The sequence below is a fragment of the Maylandia zebra genome, linkage group LG11 (assembly GCF_041146795.1).
Source record: "Maylandia zebra isolate NMK-2024a linkage group LG11, Mzebra_GT3a, whole genome shotgun sequence".
NCBI classification, from domain to species: domain Eukaryota; kingdom Metazoa; phylum Chordata; class Actinopteri; order Cichliformes; family Cichlidae; genus Maylandia; species Maylandia zebra.
This window is the reverse complement of record NC_135177.1, coordinates 38,456,311-38,471,641: the sequence shown is the minus strand read 5'-3', so window position 1 is coordinate 38,471,641 and position 15,331 is coordinate 38,456,311. Positions and strand designations below refer to the sequence as shown.

Below are 15,331 nucleotides of genomic sequence, written 5' to 3'. Positions count from 1 at the left end.
GGGACATCCTGTAGTGGAATATTTACTAATTCTTTCTTTAAGCTGACAGCATTTTGTGCTGTTGCATATAATGAAGTTGTGTGACAGCTGGTGAAAAATAGCACAGATGAGGCATTCACCTGCACTGAGGATAGTAAAAGAAAGAAAATGAATGATGCTCTGTGTGCACACTACTGAGAAATGTTGTGTAATTTTTATTGTGCACTGATCTTTGTGTAGAAGTTTGACTAAAACACTGAACTGATCGCTGGAAAAAGGAAAACAGGATATTTCCATGTGTGCGTCCTGTCTCAGGATTCTCCTTGCTCAGTTCAAGTCGTCTCTTTGAGTAAGCTTGCAATATTATTGTGGAGTAGGAATATGTGGGGCTTGACTCTGAGCGCGCCAGGAGTGAGTAAAGATCAACAGAGCCAAAGGCTCAGGGCTCCGCCCCCTCATTCTAACTGTTAAGCAGCTAATCAAGTTAGCTTGGAGAAGCTGAGGGAGCTCAAAGTAGTTTCTCACAGGAAGAAAGCAAGAATGAGTCAGCAGGGGTTGGTCGGCCGTGTTAGAACAAGGGGGTGGAGCCCTGAGCACGGCTCGCCAGGTCTGTCATGGACAGACATGGTGTCATTGGAGATTCTGTAGTTGGTCACACCAAGGCGATTCCCATAGTGAAACACAGAGCGAAGTTATAAAAAGAACTGCCACAAACGTCGGTGACTCGGGTTTTTGGAGCAGCTGTGTTGCTCATGAACGCAGGCTTTCTCTCTCTTTTTGGTCGCTCCAAGGTTGACCTGTGTTTCTCTCTGACAGCAACAGAAGCTGGCGTTAGCGAGAAATAGTTCAGCTCTGCAGAACGTCGCCATGAGAAGCAAAAGTGAGTCCTGTCACCTAAAAACATCTCCTTTTCCTCTTCTTTTGCTGTTGTTTGTCACAATGATGACTTTTTCTTCTTCTCTGCTTCAGCGCCTATGATGAAGGAGCGACCGAGCTCAGCCATCTATCCTTCTGACAGCCTTCGTCAGTCGCTGCTCGGCTCCAGACGCGTTCGATCTGGCCTCTCGCTCGCCAAAAGTGTCTCCACAAATAACATCGCAGGGTGAGGCTGAGCACGGAGCTAATTGGCTGCTGGCTGTTGTGGTTGAGCAGGAGCATCAGAAACAGGAAAAGCAAATGTACAGACTAAATTGATTATGGGTGTTCCTAATAAACTGACCACTTTGTGTGGAAAGACTGGAAATCGGAAACATTCAGCTGAGCTAAAATATAAACCTCCAGGTCACAGACGAGGCTCCGGTTTGCTCGGCTCCGACATCGCCATCTTGTGGTTCTTGTGGTTGCAGGAAGCAGCTGCTGGGAGGGTTAGAGATATGGCCGCAGAGCGAAAGAAGTAAAATTCATTATATGCAAGAATAAATTCACGCAGAGTTCATTAAGAATAAAACATAAAAAAAGTAATCCAGATGCTGACATCATCAAACCACCACCCATCACAAAGTGAGGTCTTGATGCGTGCTCAGTCATCCAGGTGAGTAAATCCCATAAAGTCGATTCTGTTCATCTGGATGTTTTCAGTGGGAGAAACGTTTCGTCACTCATCCAGGTGACTTCTTCAGTCTCAGCTGACTGCAGGTTTCCAGCCTCATAAACAGGACATTTGCTCAGTGACTGAAACCAGCCCACAGAAACGTTTCTCCCGCTGAAAACGTCCAGATGAACAGAATCAATTTGTGGGGAAGGTGAAGCAAGCTTTTAAATCGCATCCAGTGAAACTAGTTCAGTGTTCTGTGGGGCAAAAGTAAAACACTGAAGCTCTCTATCTTTAAACTAATGTACTCTACTGTACTCGATTACTGTAATCGAGTATTGCAGCTTCAGTGACTTGAAAAAGTTTTCGATATGACGAGCTTCAACACACTCAGACATTCAGACATTTATTAATTGCCACGGCAGTCAACAGCTGACATGCTCACCTGCTTCTCTGCATCTTCACACCATCAGAGCATCATAAGTCACCTTTCTGTCTGTCCTCAGTGTGACCGAGGACTCTGCAGGTCTCAAGAGGATCCTGTCTCAGTCCACAGAGTCTCTGAACTTCAGGAGCAGGACTCTGTCCATGGAGTCTCTTACTGATGACGGTCTGTTAGTCACTTTTATTGATTACTATCAGATCTTAATTCTGTGAGCAGGTGGCGCTGTAACCTGATGGGATTCATTCTTTCTGTGTGCAGCTGAGTGGAGCCCTCTGCTGGACGAGCTGCAGAAGGAGGGCAGCTGCGTGCAGGTCGACAGCTGGAGCCTCGCTGTGGAGCCCAACTTCCTGCAAACACTTCACAAAGACCTGATCAAGCAGCAGGACGTCATCTACGGTACAGCAACAGTCACCAAACACACACACACAACATGTGGACTCGTTACACCTGCGGGAGATTTAAACTTGGAGCTCATACAGCTTCCAGATGTGTGGGAATTTTTGCCCATTTGTTCAGGAGAGCTTTTGTCAGGTCTGGCACTTGGCGTCTCTGTTTTAGTTCCTCCCAAAGGTGTTTGACGTGTCAGTGCTCTGTGTGGGCGGGGTCGGGTTTTCCTACAGTCCCAACGAAGTAGCCAATTCTAAAACCTTAACTAAAGCGTGGTCTACAGCTGTGCGTGTGCTCGCCACAGCTGGAGAAGAAACGTGACCGAGCTCTCTCTTTGCCTCAGAGCTGATCCAGACCGAGTTTCACCACGTCCGCACGCTGAGGATCATGGAGGGCGTGTACCGGCGGGGGATGCTGGAGGAGGTGATGCTGGAGGCGGGGGTGGTCCACACCATCTTCCCGTGTCTGGACCAACTGCTGGAGCTTCACTCCCACTTCCTGTCAGAGCTGTTGAACAGGAGGAAGGCGGGTCTGGTGGAGGGCAGCTCCACCAACTTCACGGTGCGCAAGCTGGGAGACCTGCTGGTCCGACAGGTACGACGACTCCACCTCTTGCACCCGCACCTTGCTGCTAACAGGGCTTCTAAGGCTACGTTCCCACTGCAGGCGAAAGCGCATCAAATCCACCATATCCGATCATGGTATGGCAGTTTGAACAGCACAAATCCGACATTTTCAAATGCGACCTTTTGTATGTGGTACTGAATCCGATACATATCTGATGTTTTAGAAAGTGACTGCTGTTTGATGGTCATGTCGCATTAAATTAGTCTTTTACGTCACTGACAAAAGACAGATCCCAATTATCAGCGCTGGAGAAGACAAACGACTCCGTGTCCATATATACATCTGCACGGAGGTAGCAGCCACTGCTCCAAACAAGGCCATTGTTAAAGCACGGGCTCTCTGTTTTCTCAGTGTCCTTCTTTCTCTAATTAATTTGTCAAAATTCTGTCGGTTACAACTGTGCAGAAATTGGTAGACTGCTGCAACAACACCTACCATGAACAGAGCGCATTGTGTGTGACGTCTTCTTTTGCACATGCAGGCCGCTTTGAGACGTTCACACTAGAGCACGTTTGCTGTCACATTTTATTTGTAGTGTGAACAAAAAACAGACAAAAAAATGGATGGATTTATTTAATAAAACCCGAGGCTTGTTTGCCCGGAACTGAACGTCACGTTTGTCAACATAAACCAACCACTTGGCACTGATTTTAAAATGGCATTCACCAGACGGTCGCTACAAAGACACGCCAAAGACCTGAGTTTATCCACCGAACCTACACGTGTGTGTGTGTGTGTGTGTGTGTGCAGTTCTCAGGGCAGACTGCTGATGACTGGAAGAAAGTTTATTCAGAGTTCTGCAGTCGACATCCGAAAGCTGTGAAACTCTACAAGGAAGTTTTGGCTCGCGACCGGAGACTGCAGCAGTTCATCAGGGTGAGGCGCTCACCTGTGGCTTCAGGCTGATCCTGGAACCGTCATGGTCATTGTGTTTTGATTTACGCTGCTGCAAGCTGGTTCGGCCCGGGGCCGGCTGGTGTTTCTGATGCTGACTTCCTGTCTCCATCCTTTCCCACAATGCTCAGCGTGTGACTCGCGGTCCTCTGCTGCGGCGTCACGGCGTCCAGGAGTGCATCCTGTTGGTGACGCAGCGGATCACAAAGTACCCCGTCCTCATCCAGCGAATCCTGGACAACACTAAAGGTAATCTGTGACTTTTGACCTTTAGGATTCTCTGATGACCTTTGACTTATGACTGTGATGAATCCATAACCTCCTGCAGGCTGCGAAGAGGAGGCACAGGCTCTGAGCCGCGCACTGGGCCTCCTGAAGGAGCTGATCAGCTCTGTGGACAAAGAGGTCCTGGAGCTTGACCGGAGCAGGAGGCTGCAGGAGATCCATGCCCGCCTGGACCCGCGTGCCCAGGCAGAGGTCCGGGGAGGAGGTGTGTTCAGAGGTGGAGAGCTGCTGAGGAGGAGGCTCCTGCACGAGGGGACACTCCTCTGCAAGGTCCAGGGTACCAGGATGAAAGGTAGTGGGCTTTATCACCTGCTGTGGTGCAACATGCGTGTGGGCAGAGCTTGCAAGTCACGACTGTGTTTGTCTCCAGATGTGCAGGTGCTGCTGATGTCAGACATCTTGGTTTTCCTCCAGGAGAAAGACCAGAAGTTCACCTTTGTTGTGTCACTGGTGAGTCATGCCTGATAACATTCGAAAGCCCCCTGACCTTCTTCAGCTCTGTTCAAGGTTTCCTGTTTGCTCACCTGTCTGCTCACCTGCGTTTCAGGACAAGTCTCCAGTGGTCTCATTGACTAATCTGATTGTCAGAGACATAGCCAATCAGGAGAGAGGGATGTACCTGATCAGTGACTCCACCCCCCCGGAGATGTATGAGCTGCACGCCTCATCGAAAGAAGACAGGAAGACTTGGATGAGCCGCATCCAGCAGGCCGCCACCAGGTGAGCAAGACACACGTGTGTGTCCTGAGGAAACGAAGTGCTCTGGCTGTGCGTCATTTCCTACCCCGATGACGACAGTTATCACAATACAGAGCGCCTGTAAATTCAGTGAATATAATACAGTCATATTCCTGCAGTCGAGTGTCTCGACCAGTGCACGGCATCGTGTATTTGTGGGAGTTTTGATGTCCGGTTTTCTCTTTAGTATATGACGTGCTGCAGGAATCAGAATCACAACTATCAAATGAAATGATGTATTTAAGAGCAACAGGCTGAACCAGTTAAATAATACAAACATAAGAAATCACTCTAATACTCACAAACGGCTCAATTATAAATATCCATAATATTACAGAGGCCAAATATATATAATTGATATTTAACCTGTGAAACTGGTATTTGTATTTGTTACCTTCTGCGCCTCTACTTAGTTTTGATGACCTTAGTTACTGTGGTAACTACTGCAAACTGTAGTTACTGTAGTTACTGTGTACTTTAGTTACTGATGTATTTTTTTTCTGCAGCTGTCCGTGCAGAGACGACTTTCCTCTCATTGAGACAGAAGACAAAGCGTTGCTGCGCAGACTCAGAGCTGACATCCAGCAGAAGGACAGGGAGGTGCTGGAGCTCTTACAGGAGCGCGTCACTCTGTTTTCTGATCTGGTGGAGGCGTCTGGAAGAGGAAAGGCAGAAGAAGAAGGAGACATGGAGGTCAGGATCTCCTCCTCCTGCAGGAACCTTTTTAGAGCTGACACTCCTCAGGCACCTCAGGCCGAGCCACTCCTCCTCGCTGCCATCGGTGAAGGTGAGGAGGTGCTAATGCTTCTTAGGTCCAGAACGATGGACTAAGACTTTAACAGATCATGTGACCTTTGGTGGAGATTAGGGTGTAACGCGGTAAAGGACCAGGGCGCCTAACTGCAGCTTCATAGATAATGAGCTAATCAGGCTACGGAGCCTGAGTGTGTGAATAAAACACAGGAAACAGAAATAGAGCTCAAAAGTATACAGAAAATAAATATATGCATATATATCACGAACAGAAATAATGGTAATAACACAAAACAGCTTATTAGGTCCCAAAAGGAGGTGGGACGAGGTTTAGTCCAGTGTGAGATCAGTTTTGTTCCATTGACCTGTGATAGGACAGCACGGTGGCACGGTGGTCAGCACTGTTGCCGCACAGCAAGAAGGTCCTGAGTTCAATTCCCCCATCAGGCCGGTTCCTTCTGTGTTGAGTTTGCATGTTCTCCCCGTGTTTGCGTGGGTTCCCTCCGGGTACTCCGGCTTCCGTCCAAAGACGTGCAGTTAGTGGGGATAGGTCAATTGGTTAATCTAAATTGCCCATAGGCATCAATGATGTTGAGTTGCATTTTTCCTCATCCTGAAAAATGCCACAACCATGACCCCTACTAAATCTATTTCTAAACTATACAAAGCTCTCTCTAGTGCCAGCAAGGATAACACTTTATACACTAAGGATAAATGGGAAAGGGAATCAGGAATTGGTATTTCTGTGGGGGAGTGGGAAAATGTTTGGTACTGCCAGTGGTCCACGTCCAGTTCTATGAGCTGGAAGGAGCATGGCTGGAAGAATATTATTAGGTGCTTCAAGACTCCATATCAGGAGAGATACAAAGGGGCTCGACTGTTGCTAACCATTTTCATGTTTTTTGGGACTGTCCCAAGTTAAAAAACTGTTGGATAGGTGTTCAGGTCTCCTTAAGTGCAGTCTTTAACGTTCAAATACCTTTAGATTTCAAGGTTTTATACATGAGTTTGGTCCCCTTTCTGGAACGTAGGAGTGAGATTAAGTTGGTGCAATTCCTCTTGGTGGCGAGTAAAAAAACAATTACTAGAAGATGGTTCAGCCCAGCCCAGCCTACCCTGGATGACTGGTTTGGGATCATTTTAGAGATATTTAGGATGGAAAAACTTACATATCTGTTAAGAAAGCAAAAAGCCAAATTCTACCACATTTGGAGCAATTGGATCCAATTCATCACCCCCACGAGGGCTGACTTCACTTGATCTCACTATTACTTGGTTGGTTTTTGTTTTATTTATTTATTTATTTATTACATTTACTTCTATTACTATTGCTTGTTTATTTACTTATTTGTTCACCATGATTGCAGCATGGGCACCCCCCCAGTTTGTGTTTATAGTTCCATGTAATGTGTTCTATATATCTCCTTCGGGAGAGCATGCGAGCAACTCTCCTAGTAATAGCTAGTTAACCTCCACCGCTTAATATGCACCCGCTGATCACTTCATCATTTGCTCTCCTGGACTTAATCTAAAACCTGGAAGGACTTTGTTCCCATGTTATTCATATACTGCTGTGCAGATGGTTTTTCTTCTCCAATCCAAATCCAAATATAATTAAAAAATAAATTGCCCATAGGTCTGAATGTGGGAGTGAATGTGAGAGCAAATGGTTGTCTGTCCCTGTGTGTCGGCCCTGCGACAGACTGGCGACCTGTCCAGGGTCTACCCCGCCTCTCGCCCTAAAACAGCTGGGATAGGCTCCAGTGCCCCCCTCGACCCTGTAAAGGATAAACGGAAGCGAATGGATGGATGGATGACCTGTGTGTATCAACAGTTCAATTTAGTCCATAGGAGCAGGGGACATGCAGCTGATTGACCCGGAACTTATACAGGGTTCATTCCCGCCACAATAAAGGGATTTGCGGAAGTGGGGTCAGATGTTGCCGTGGTTACATGGATGTAGCTCACCTGGTTCGATGTTTAAAATTGATATTTATGGGATGAAGCCATCACACCTCAGGTCTTTGTGCCACACATAAACATCTGGGAACAAAGAAGAACTGAGCATTAAAGGAAACGTTCTCCGAGACAGCCTCCACCCCGAGCAGCTTCCAGCGCTAACAGAGACTCGGTCCAGGCTGCCGGTTGCTCACCATCAGGCTCACCATATTTTCTGTTTCAGTCGACAGACTGACGGAGCTGCTGTCAGATGCCAGCATCCAGAAATCTTCCATAACCAACGGCAACCAGGAGATCAGCGGTGAGTCACCTGTCGCCTGTTTGTGCTCCGCCCCTTCGTGTCGTGATGCAGAAATCATCTTTCTGTTGCTGTTTGATAACCTGTCTCTTTCTCTCAGATGGTGACTCTGGTTCTCTGAACGGCTCTTTTGACTTGAACGACAAGTCCTCAAAGGTAACGCTCACCTTTCACCTTCTGCTCAGGTGTGTGTCTTAAAGAAGTGAAACTTTCAACCCTTCATTTTTCTTCTGACAGCTAAAATGTTTGAATGCTCAGAGGTTCCATGGAAGTTATTTACAGTCTTTAACCAATCAGTGAGCAATTGGTCATATGATCCCAATGTCACAGCAGGGTTTTGGTGGATTTTGTTTCCATGGAAACTGGAGCAGAAATGAAGATACAGGTGACAGTAAAAAACAAGTAAATGTTGAAGAATGTTTTTCTGAGGGGCTCGTTTACGTCTCACTGCACAGACGAGCGGGTGGAGCTACTTCTTCACTTACATGGTCGACGTTCCGCAACATTTCCCTTATTTATAACATCATCGTATGCAGCTGGTACAACAGAGGCTCCACCTGATTGGTCCGCAAGTTTCAGGTGGTTCGTGAAGCTGAACCTGCATCTGCACGATGCAAACCTTCAGTTGTGTTTAAATGTTTGTCTGCTGAACCACAGTTCTTCAAATAAATCCTCTTTATATAAACTGTATGTTTTCATATGTCTGAGTGAACCTTCAGAATAAGAGAAGGTCTGTGGCAGCTTGTCTCCACGTCTCTCAGTTTCAGCTCTTTTCTCTTTCAGGATGGAAATGGTAACCAGCTGCAGGAGCGAACCCTGAACGAGGTAACACCTACTTCCTCTTTTCTGAGTAACCTCTTGATACCAAGAAGTCAAAGACCTAAGCCCCTTCTCCATCAGTACCTACTCGGATCGCCTTGCCACAGTTCGCCGGTTTTCGGGGTTGGCACCACATACTGCAATAGTACCTGCTCGGCCCAGGTTCCAAGGGACCCGGGCAGGTACTAAAATGTGATGTCAGTTTGCGTGACACCGATTGGCTGGTCAGTGGCGTCATTCAAAGAGTCACGAAAGCAACTCGTTCACGAAAATCAAAACAGACATTTTTGAAACCCGACAACGAGGAAAAAGGCTGCAAAAACCGACACAAGGTGCACGAGTCTGACGAAAAGCCACAGACCCAGCAGCAGCTATACTGCTGGCTCCACGTCCACCTTTGTTGTAGTCGTCGCATATTAATCACGGGACACTCGGACATGTCGGTATGATGACGAACACGCACATTAGGTGTAACTGGACTGTAATAAAAGCAAGTCGATCTGAGTAGGTGCCAAAAGGGCTTAGATTCGCTTTGAAGATCGACATGTTTCTGTCTGTGTTGGGATGCAGCTCATGCACCGTTTCATACATTTTGATGTACAAAGTTTCTGCCTGTGCAGTTCTAACATCTTCAGCTGTCCTCTCTGCAGGACGTCCATCAGCGCTTGATCGGTCTGAGCACACAGCTTCACGCCCTGCAGGTCTGAAACTTATTTCTAGTATTGTTTGTTTATACATCCTGCAATTAACCCAAATAAATGTATAAATAGTGATTCATTTATTCAGTATTTATGTTATCAATGTTGCAGGCTGCTGTGATTCGTCAGGACTCAATGCTAGCGCTGTTGGTCAGTGCAGGCTCCACCCCCTCCACCACCCCTGGCTCTGCCCCTGGCCCCCGCCTCAGCCGGTCACTGTCACGTGACACAGGGTTGGAAGCCAGCGGGGAGGCGGTGCTGCTGCGGCGGCAGGTGGAGCTGCTACAGGAGGAAGTGACACGCCTCCGTCTGCGAGAGGAGGACCAAAACTGGGAGGGAGTGGAGCCAGGCACCAGAAGGAGGAGCAAAAATGGAGAGAAGAGTGATGTTATGAAAGGAGAACAGGTGAGTTGGGTTCACTTGTTCACCTACTGGGCAGGGATAGCTCAGTAGGTAGAGTGGTGGCCCCATGATCGGAAGGTCGGGGGTTCAACTCCGCTGAACGGCTACCCTGAGGTACCCCTGAGCAAGGTACCGTCCCTACACACTGCTCCCCGGGCGCTGCATTGGTGGCTGCCCACTGCTTCACTGGGTGAATGGGTTAAATGCAGAGGAACTATTTCCCTATGGGGACTAACACGCACACATTACATTACTAAAGCGCGATAAGTCGACAAAACTGAAATAAATCAGAGTTGTCTGTTGGCAGGTTAACAAGAGACGTAGCAGTCGGGAACTGGAGCTTCGCCCCCTCGCCCCACTAGCCACCGAGGATCCAGTCGACCAATTAGATGGCGTCCAAGAAGGAAATGAAGAGGAAGAGGAGGAAGTGATGAAGATCTCTCCTCGCTCTGACAGCCCCAGAGGTTAGTACCACTGATCAACAATCAATATAAAGCCCATGGCATTATGATGGTCTCCATGGTAACCTATTACCTCTGACCCCTCAGACCTGCAGGACATCCCAGAGGAGAGCGAGAGTTAACGCCCCACCTACAGCTCAGGGACCTCTGCTGTTGTCACTGCGATGCCACAGACACACATCGGACTCTTATTGTTAAAGGCCCTGGATATAATGCCATTGCCTGTTTTACAGTTTTTAGACCAAATCAGACTTTTGTTCTTGGAACATTTTCTAAAACTTGGAGCCAAAAGGGTAAGGGCGAGGTTAAATTGGCAACTTATTTTCCGCTTCAAACAAACTGGGTCATGTGATTAGATCACTGGTTTGATCTGTGCCCTTGATGTTTTTTGTTTCTTTGTTTCTTTGTTGTTTGTAAATGGGACCAGAGCATGCGTATCTGGAGCTGGACCTGGATCTGGATCTGGTCTGATCCAGATATTTTTCACAGTTTGTTTTAAGCAGACAGATTTTTATTTATTCTTTGAATCTGAGACACACCACACTACATTACCCAGAATGCCTTTGGACCAGCAGCCATCTCATATTTAAAGTTTTGATTTTAATGGTGTCTGATTTACAGAAACCATTACCAGTATGTAAGCATTGAAAGGACTGGGATTATGGGGAGGGATTGGAGGTTGGTGTGGTCAGATGTGGGTTTTGGGGGTCGGGACTCACGTAGTGCTGGATTGTAGGTCAGGTGTGTTTTTAAGGAGCACAGAGCTCCTTCTATTAGCATGTTAGCATGGCTGTGTCTCTTATACTTGTGTAGGACATTGGTTGAATTGACCAATCAGCTTGTTTCTTTTGATGCATGGAGGTGATGATGTCAGCTCCTCGTGTCGTCCGGTGATGATGATGATGATGGAACAGTGTTTGACATAGAAAATTGTTCATTTACAAAAAAGAACAACAGACGCCGGTGATGATGTAATCATGCGATCATATTGGGGTGGACTACAGCAAGTTTAACAAGTCTGCGATCAGTCAAAGAGGCCACGCCCCTAATAATGCAAACTCTAATCAGTTCAGACAGGAGAGTGTTATCTATAGAGACCAGTTTGTGAATCAGGCTGTAAGCATGTTTATTTTAACATGTAAGGGTTTTGGGACTGACTCGCTGCTGCCTCTGCTGGACAGTAGAGGAACTGTAGTTTGGCGCTGATAAAGCAGAAAGCGTTACCGAAGAATGCGGGTATCCTCTGTCCTGATCATGTGTGATTGATCATCTCTGATCAGGTGTTTTATGGACAGTAGTCCCACCCCCTGTGAGTTCACATGATGTTCTATAGGTTTTGGAAACACAAAAAAATGAATTTGTAACATCAGGACCTGAATGTGATTTTGAAGTTTTTGAATAACTGATTGTGTTCAGGTTTAACGCTGGGAAGTTTCTACAGTGTGATTCATCACTGTTTTGATATGTTTTTTTTATCTGAAGCTTTGGGATCCAAAACATTTCTGTTTATGCAAAAAAGCTCGCCAGGATGCACGCCTCACATCCAGATGTGCCGCTGTAACATTTCTTTTGAGTGTATTTTAACTGTAGTAACAATGGACTGAAGTAATTGTATTGATCTCTGATGAGTGTAGGTGATTCCTGCTGTACTCTTTATAAATCTAATCAGCTGCTCTTCGAGTATTTGTCTTTACTTTTAGCTTCAGATGAAACATGACTTTCAGATTTTGATTACTGATGCAGAAATGAATGAATTGATAAACTAAGCACACAGTGACACAAACTTCATTTGGAAAATTTATTTCCTGAAACTAAAAATAAACAAAGATGGCTGACATTCAATTCAATTCAGTTTTATTTATATAGTGTCAAATTACAACAACAGTCGCCTCAAGTGTCACGGGTGCAGGAGAAAGAGGACCCCAAAATGCGGCGCTCTGGCCAAAAAGTGTGCGTTTCCAAAGGTAGTGCCAAAAAACAGTGAAAGGTGCTAATCCAAAGGTGCTCCTCCTTAATCCCCAAGTGTAGCTTCGTCCGTGCGATTCCGTGTCTGAATGGTGCTTCCTGATTCTCCTCTCCGTGCCAATCTCCTGGGAGAGGTTGAAACCAAACACACAATCAGCGGGCTTCAAAACCAACAATCCACTTTCACCTAAAGTAACTAACGCTACCGGCTTGGAGTAAGCATTTGACGTTGACTGTCATCGTGCATCTTCCTTAAAGATGGAGGCTTAGTCCATCATGGGCGATCGTGGCTCAAAGAGTTGGCAGTTCGTCTTGTAACCGGAAGGTTGCCGGTTCGAGCCCCGGCTCGGACAGTCTCGGTCGTTGTGTCCTTGGGCAAGACACTTCACCTACCGCCTACTGGTGATGGCCAGAGGGGCCGATGGCGCGATATGGCAGCCTCGCTTCTGTCAGTCTGCCCCAGGGCAGCTGTGGCTACAACTGTAGCTTGCCTAAGAAAGCTCTCCGCAAAGCCAGAACATCTTACTATTCATCACTGATTGAAGAAAATAAGAACAACCCCAGGTTTCTCTTCAGCTCTGTAGCCAGGCTGACAAACAGTCAGAGCTCTGTTGAGCCAACCATCCCTTTAACGTTAACTAGTAATGACTTCATGAACTTCTTCACAAATAAAATTTTTATCATTAGAGAAAAAATTACCAATAATCATCCCACAGATGTAATATTATCTACAGCTACTCTTAGTACCATTGATGTTAAGTTAGACTCTTTTCCTCCAATTGATCTTTCTGAGTTAACTTCAATAATTACTTCCTCCAAACCATCAACGTGTCTTTTAGACCCCATTCCTACAAAACTGCTCAAAGAAGTCCTGCCATTAATTAATGCTTCAATCTTAAATATGATCAACCTGTCTCTAATAATCAGCTATGTACCACAGGCCTTCAAGCTGGCTGTAGTTAAACCTTTACTCAAAAAGCATCTCTAGACCCAGCAGTCTCAGCTAATTATAGGCCAATGGTAAATGGCCTGTATTTATATAGCGCTTTTCTAGTCCCTAAGGACCCCAAAGCGCTTTACATATCCAGTCATCCACCCATTCACACACACATTCACACACTGGTGATGGCAGCTACATTGTAGCCACAGCCACCCTGGGGCGCACTGACAGAGGCGAGGCTGCCGGACACTGGCGCCACCGGGCCCTCTGACCACCACCAGTAGGCGGTAGGTGAAGTGTCTTGCCCAAGGACACAACGACCGAGACTGTCCAAGCCGGGGCTCGAACTGGCAACCTTCCGATTACAAGACGAACTGCCAACTCTTGAGCCACGATCTCCAACCTTCCTTTCATATCAAACATCCTTGAAAGAGTAGTTGTCAAACAGCTAACTGATCATCTGCAGAGGAATGGCTTATTTGAAGCAATTAGAACATGCTGTAGGTATTACAGGTACTGTGCTGCAGTGGTTTGTATCATATCTATCTAATAGACTCCAGTTTGTGCATGTAAATGGAGAGTCCTCTTCACACACTGAGGTTAATTATGGAGTTCCACAGGGTTCAGTGCTAGGACCAATTCTGTTTACATTATACATGCTTCCCTTAGGCAGCATCATTAGAAGACATAGCATACATTTACACTGCTATGCAGATGACACCCAGCTCTATCTGTCCATGAAGCCAGATAACACACACCAATGAGTTAAACTGCAGGAATGTCTTAAAGACATAAAGACCTGGATGGCCGCTAACTTTCTGCTTCTTAATTCAGATCAAACTGAGGTTATTGTACTCGGCCCTGAAAAGCCTAGAAATATGGTATCTAAGCAGATTCTTACTCTGGATGGCATTACCTTGGCCTCCAGTAACGCTGTGAGGAACCTTGGAGTCATTTTTGACCAGGACATGTCCTTCAATGCACATATTAAACAAATATGTAAGACTGCTTTCTTCCATTTGTGCAACATCTCTAAAGTTAGAAATATCCTGTCTCAGAGTGACGCTGAAAAACTAGTTCATGCATTTATTACTTCCAGGCTGGACGACTGTAATTCATTATTATCAGGAAGTCCTAAAAACTCCCTGAAAAGCCTTCAGCTAATCCAAAATGCTGCAGCAAGAGTCCTGACAGGGACTAGAAAGAGAGAGCAGATTTCTCCTGTTTTGGCTTCCTGTTAAATCCAGAATTCAAAATCCTGCTCCTCACATACAAGGTCTTAAATAATCAGGCCCCATCTGATCTTAATGGCCTTGTAGTACCATATCACCCTATTAGAGCACTTCGCTCTCGCTCTGCAGGCCTACTTGTTGTTCCTAGAGTATTTAAAAGTAGAATGGGAGGCAGAGCCTTCAGTTTTCAGGCCCCTTTTCTGTGGAACCAGCTTCCAGTTTGGATTCAGGAGACAGACACTATCTCTACTTTAAGATTAGGCTTCAAACTTTCCTTTTTGCTAAAGCATATAGTTAGGGCTGGACCAGGTGACCCTGAATCCTCCCTTAGTTATGCTGCAATAGACGTAGGCTGCTGGGGGATTCCCATGATGCACTGAGTTTTTCCTTTCCAGTCACCTTTCTCACTCACTATGTGTTAACAGACCTCTCTACATTGAATCATATCTGTTATTAACCTCTGTCTCTCTTCCACAGCATGTCTTTATCCTGTCTTCCTTTTCTCACCCCAACCAATCACAGCAGATGGCCCCGCCCCTCCCTGAGCCTGGTTTTGCTGGAGGTTTCTTCCTGTTAAAAGGGAGTTGTTTTTTTCGCCGCCATGTGCGTATGTAAACAAAGGCACTGCGCATGTGCGTTTTACTCATATTCTATCGCCATATTTCATTTTCTTATCGTTGCCCAACATTACACCGGTATCACCGTGAACGGTATGATATGACCCAGCACTGTCACCAAGTAGAAAACCAGCGGAGTGATACACCTCCTGTTGTCAGGCCTGCAGGTTTATCCCTGTGCTGTTCTCCTGTCTTGTGGTGGACAAACAATTTCTTTTTACTGTCACACATAATTTGTGGGGCATCTTATTGCGACACCTGATTTTAGTTTTAGTAATATTTTTAAATGGTTGTACAAAAT

At 46.2% G+C, this 15,331-nt stretch overlaps 1 protein-coding gene across 1 annotated transcript in view; it reads left to right on the top strand.

Annotated features, from left to right (window-relative positions):
* arhgef2b (rho/rac guanine nucleotide exchange factor (GEF) 2b) overlaps window positions 1–11,950 on the top strand; it is a 40,808-nt gene extending 28,858 nt beyond the window's left edge. Inside the window, exons 4-21 of the mRNA XM_024800502.2 lie at window positions 796–859; window positions 949–1,081; window positions 2,017–2,120; window positions 2,214–2,351; window positions 2,686–2,936; window positions 3,720–3,845; window positions 3,995–4,112; window positions 4,192–4,440; window positions 4,519–4,598; window positions 4,696–4,868; window positions 5,393–5,673; window positions 7,822–7,899; window positions 7,997–8,052; window positions 8,680–8,721; window positions 9,366–9,416; window positions 9,525–9,818; window positions 10,123–10,279; window positions 10,364–11,950. Coding sequence (XP_024656270.1) covers window positions 796–859; window positions 949–1,081; window positions 2,017–2,120; window positions 2,214–2,351; window positions 2,686–2,936; window positions 3,720–3,845; window positions 3,995–4,112; window positions 4,192–4,440; window positions 4,519–4,598; window positions 4,696–4,868; window positions 5,393–5,673; window positions 7,822–7,899; window positions 7,997–8,052; window positions 8,680–8,721; window positions 9,366–9,416; window positions 9,525–9,818; window positions 10,123–10,279; window positions 10,364–10,398 — 2,430 coding nt within the window. The 3' untranslated portion in view covers window positions 10,399–11,950. The remainder of the gene's footprint in view (window positions 1–795; window positions 860–948; window positions 1,082–2,016; window positions 2,121–2,213; window positions 2,352–2,685; window positions 2,937–3,719; window positions 3,846–3,994; window positions 4,113–4,191; window positions 4,441–4,518; window positions 4,599–4,695; window positions 4,869–5,392; window positions 5,674–7,821; window positions 7,900–7,996; window positions 8,053–8,679; window positions 8,722–9,365; window positions 9,417–9,524; window positions 9,819–10,122; window positions 10,280–10,363) is intronic.
* The last annotated feature ends 3,381 nt before the right edge of the window (window positions 11,951–15,331 follow it).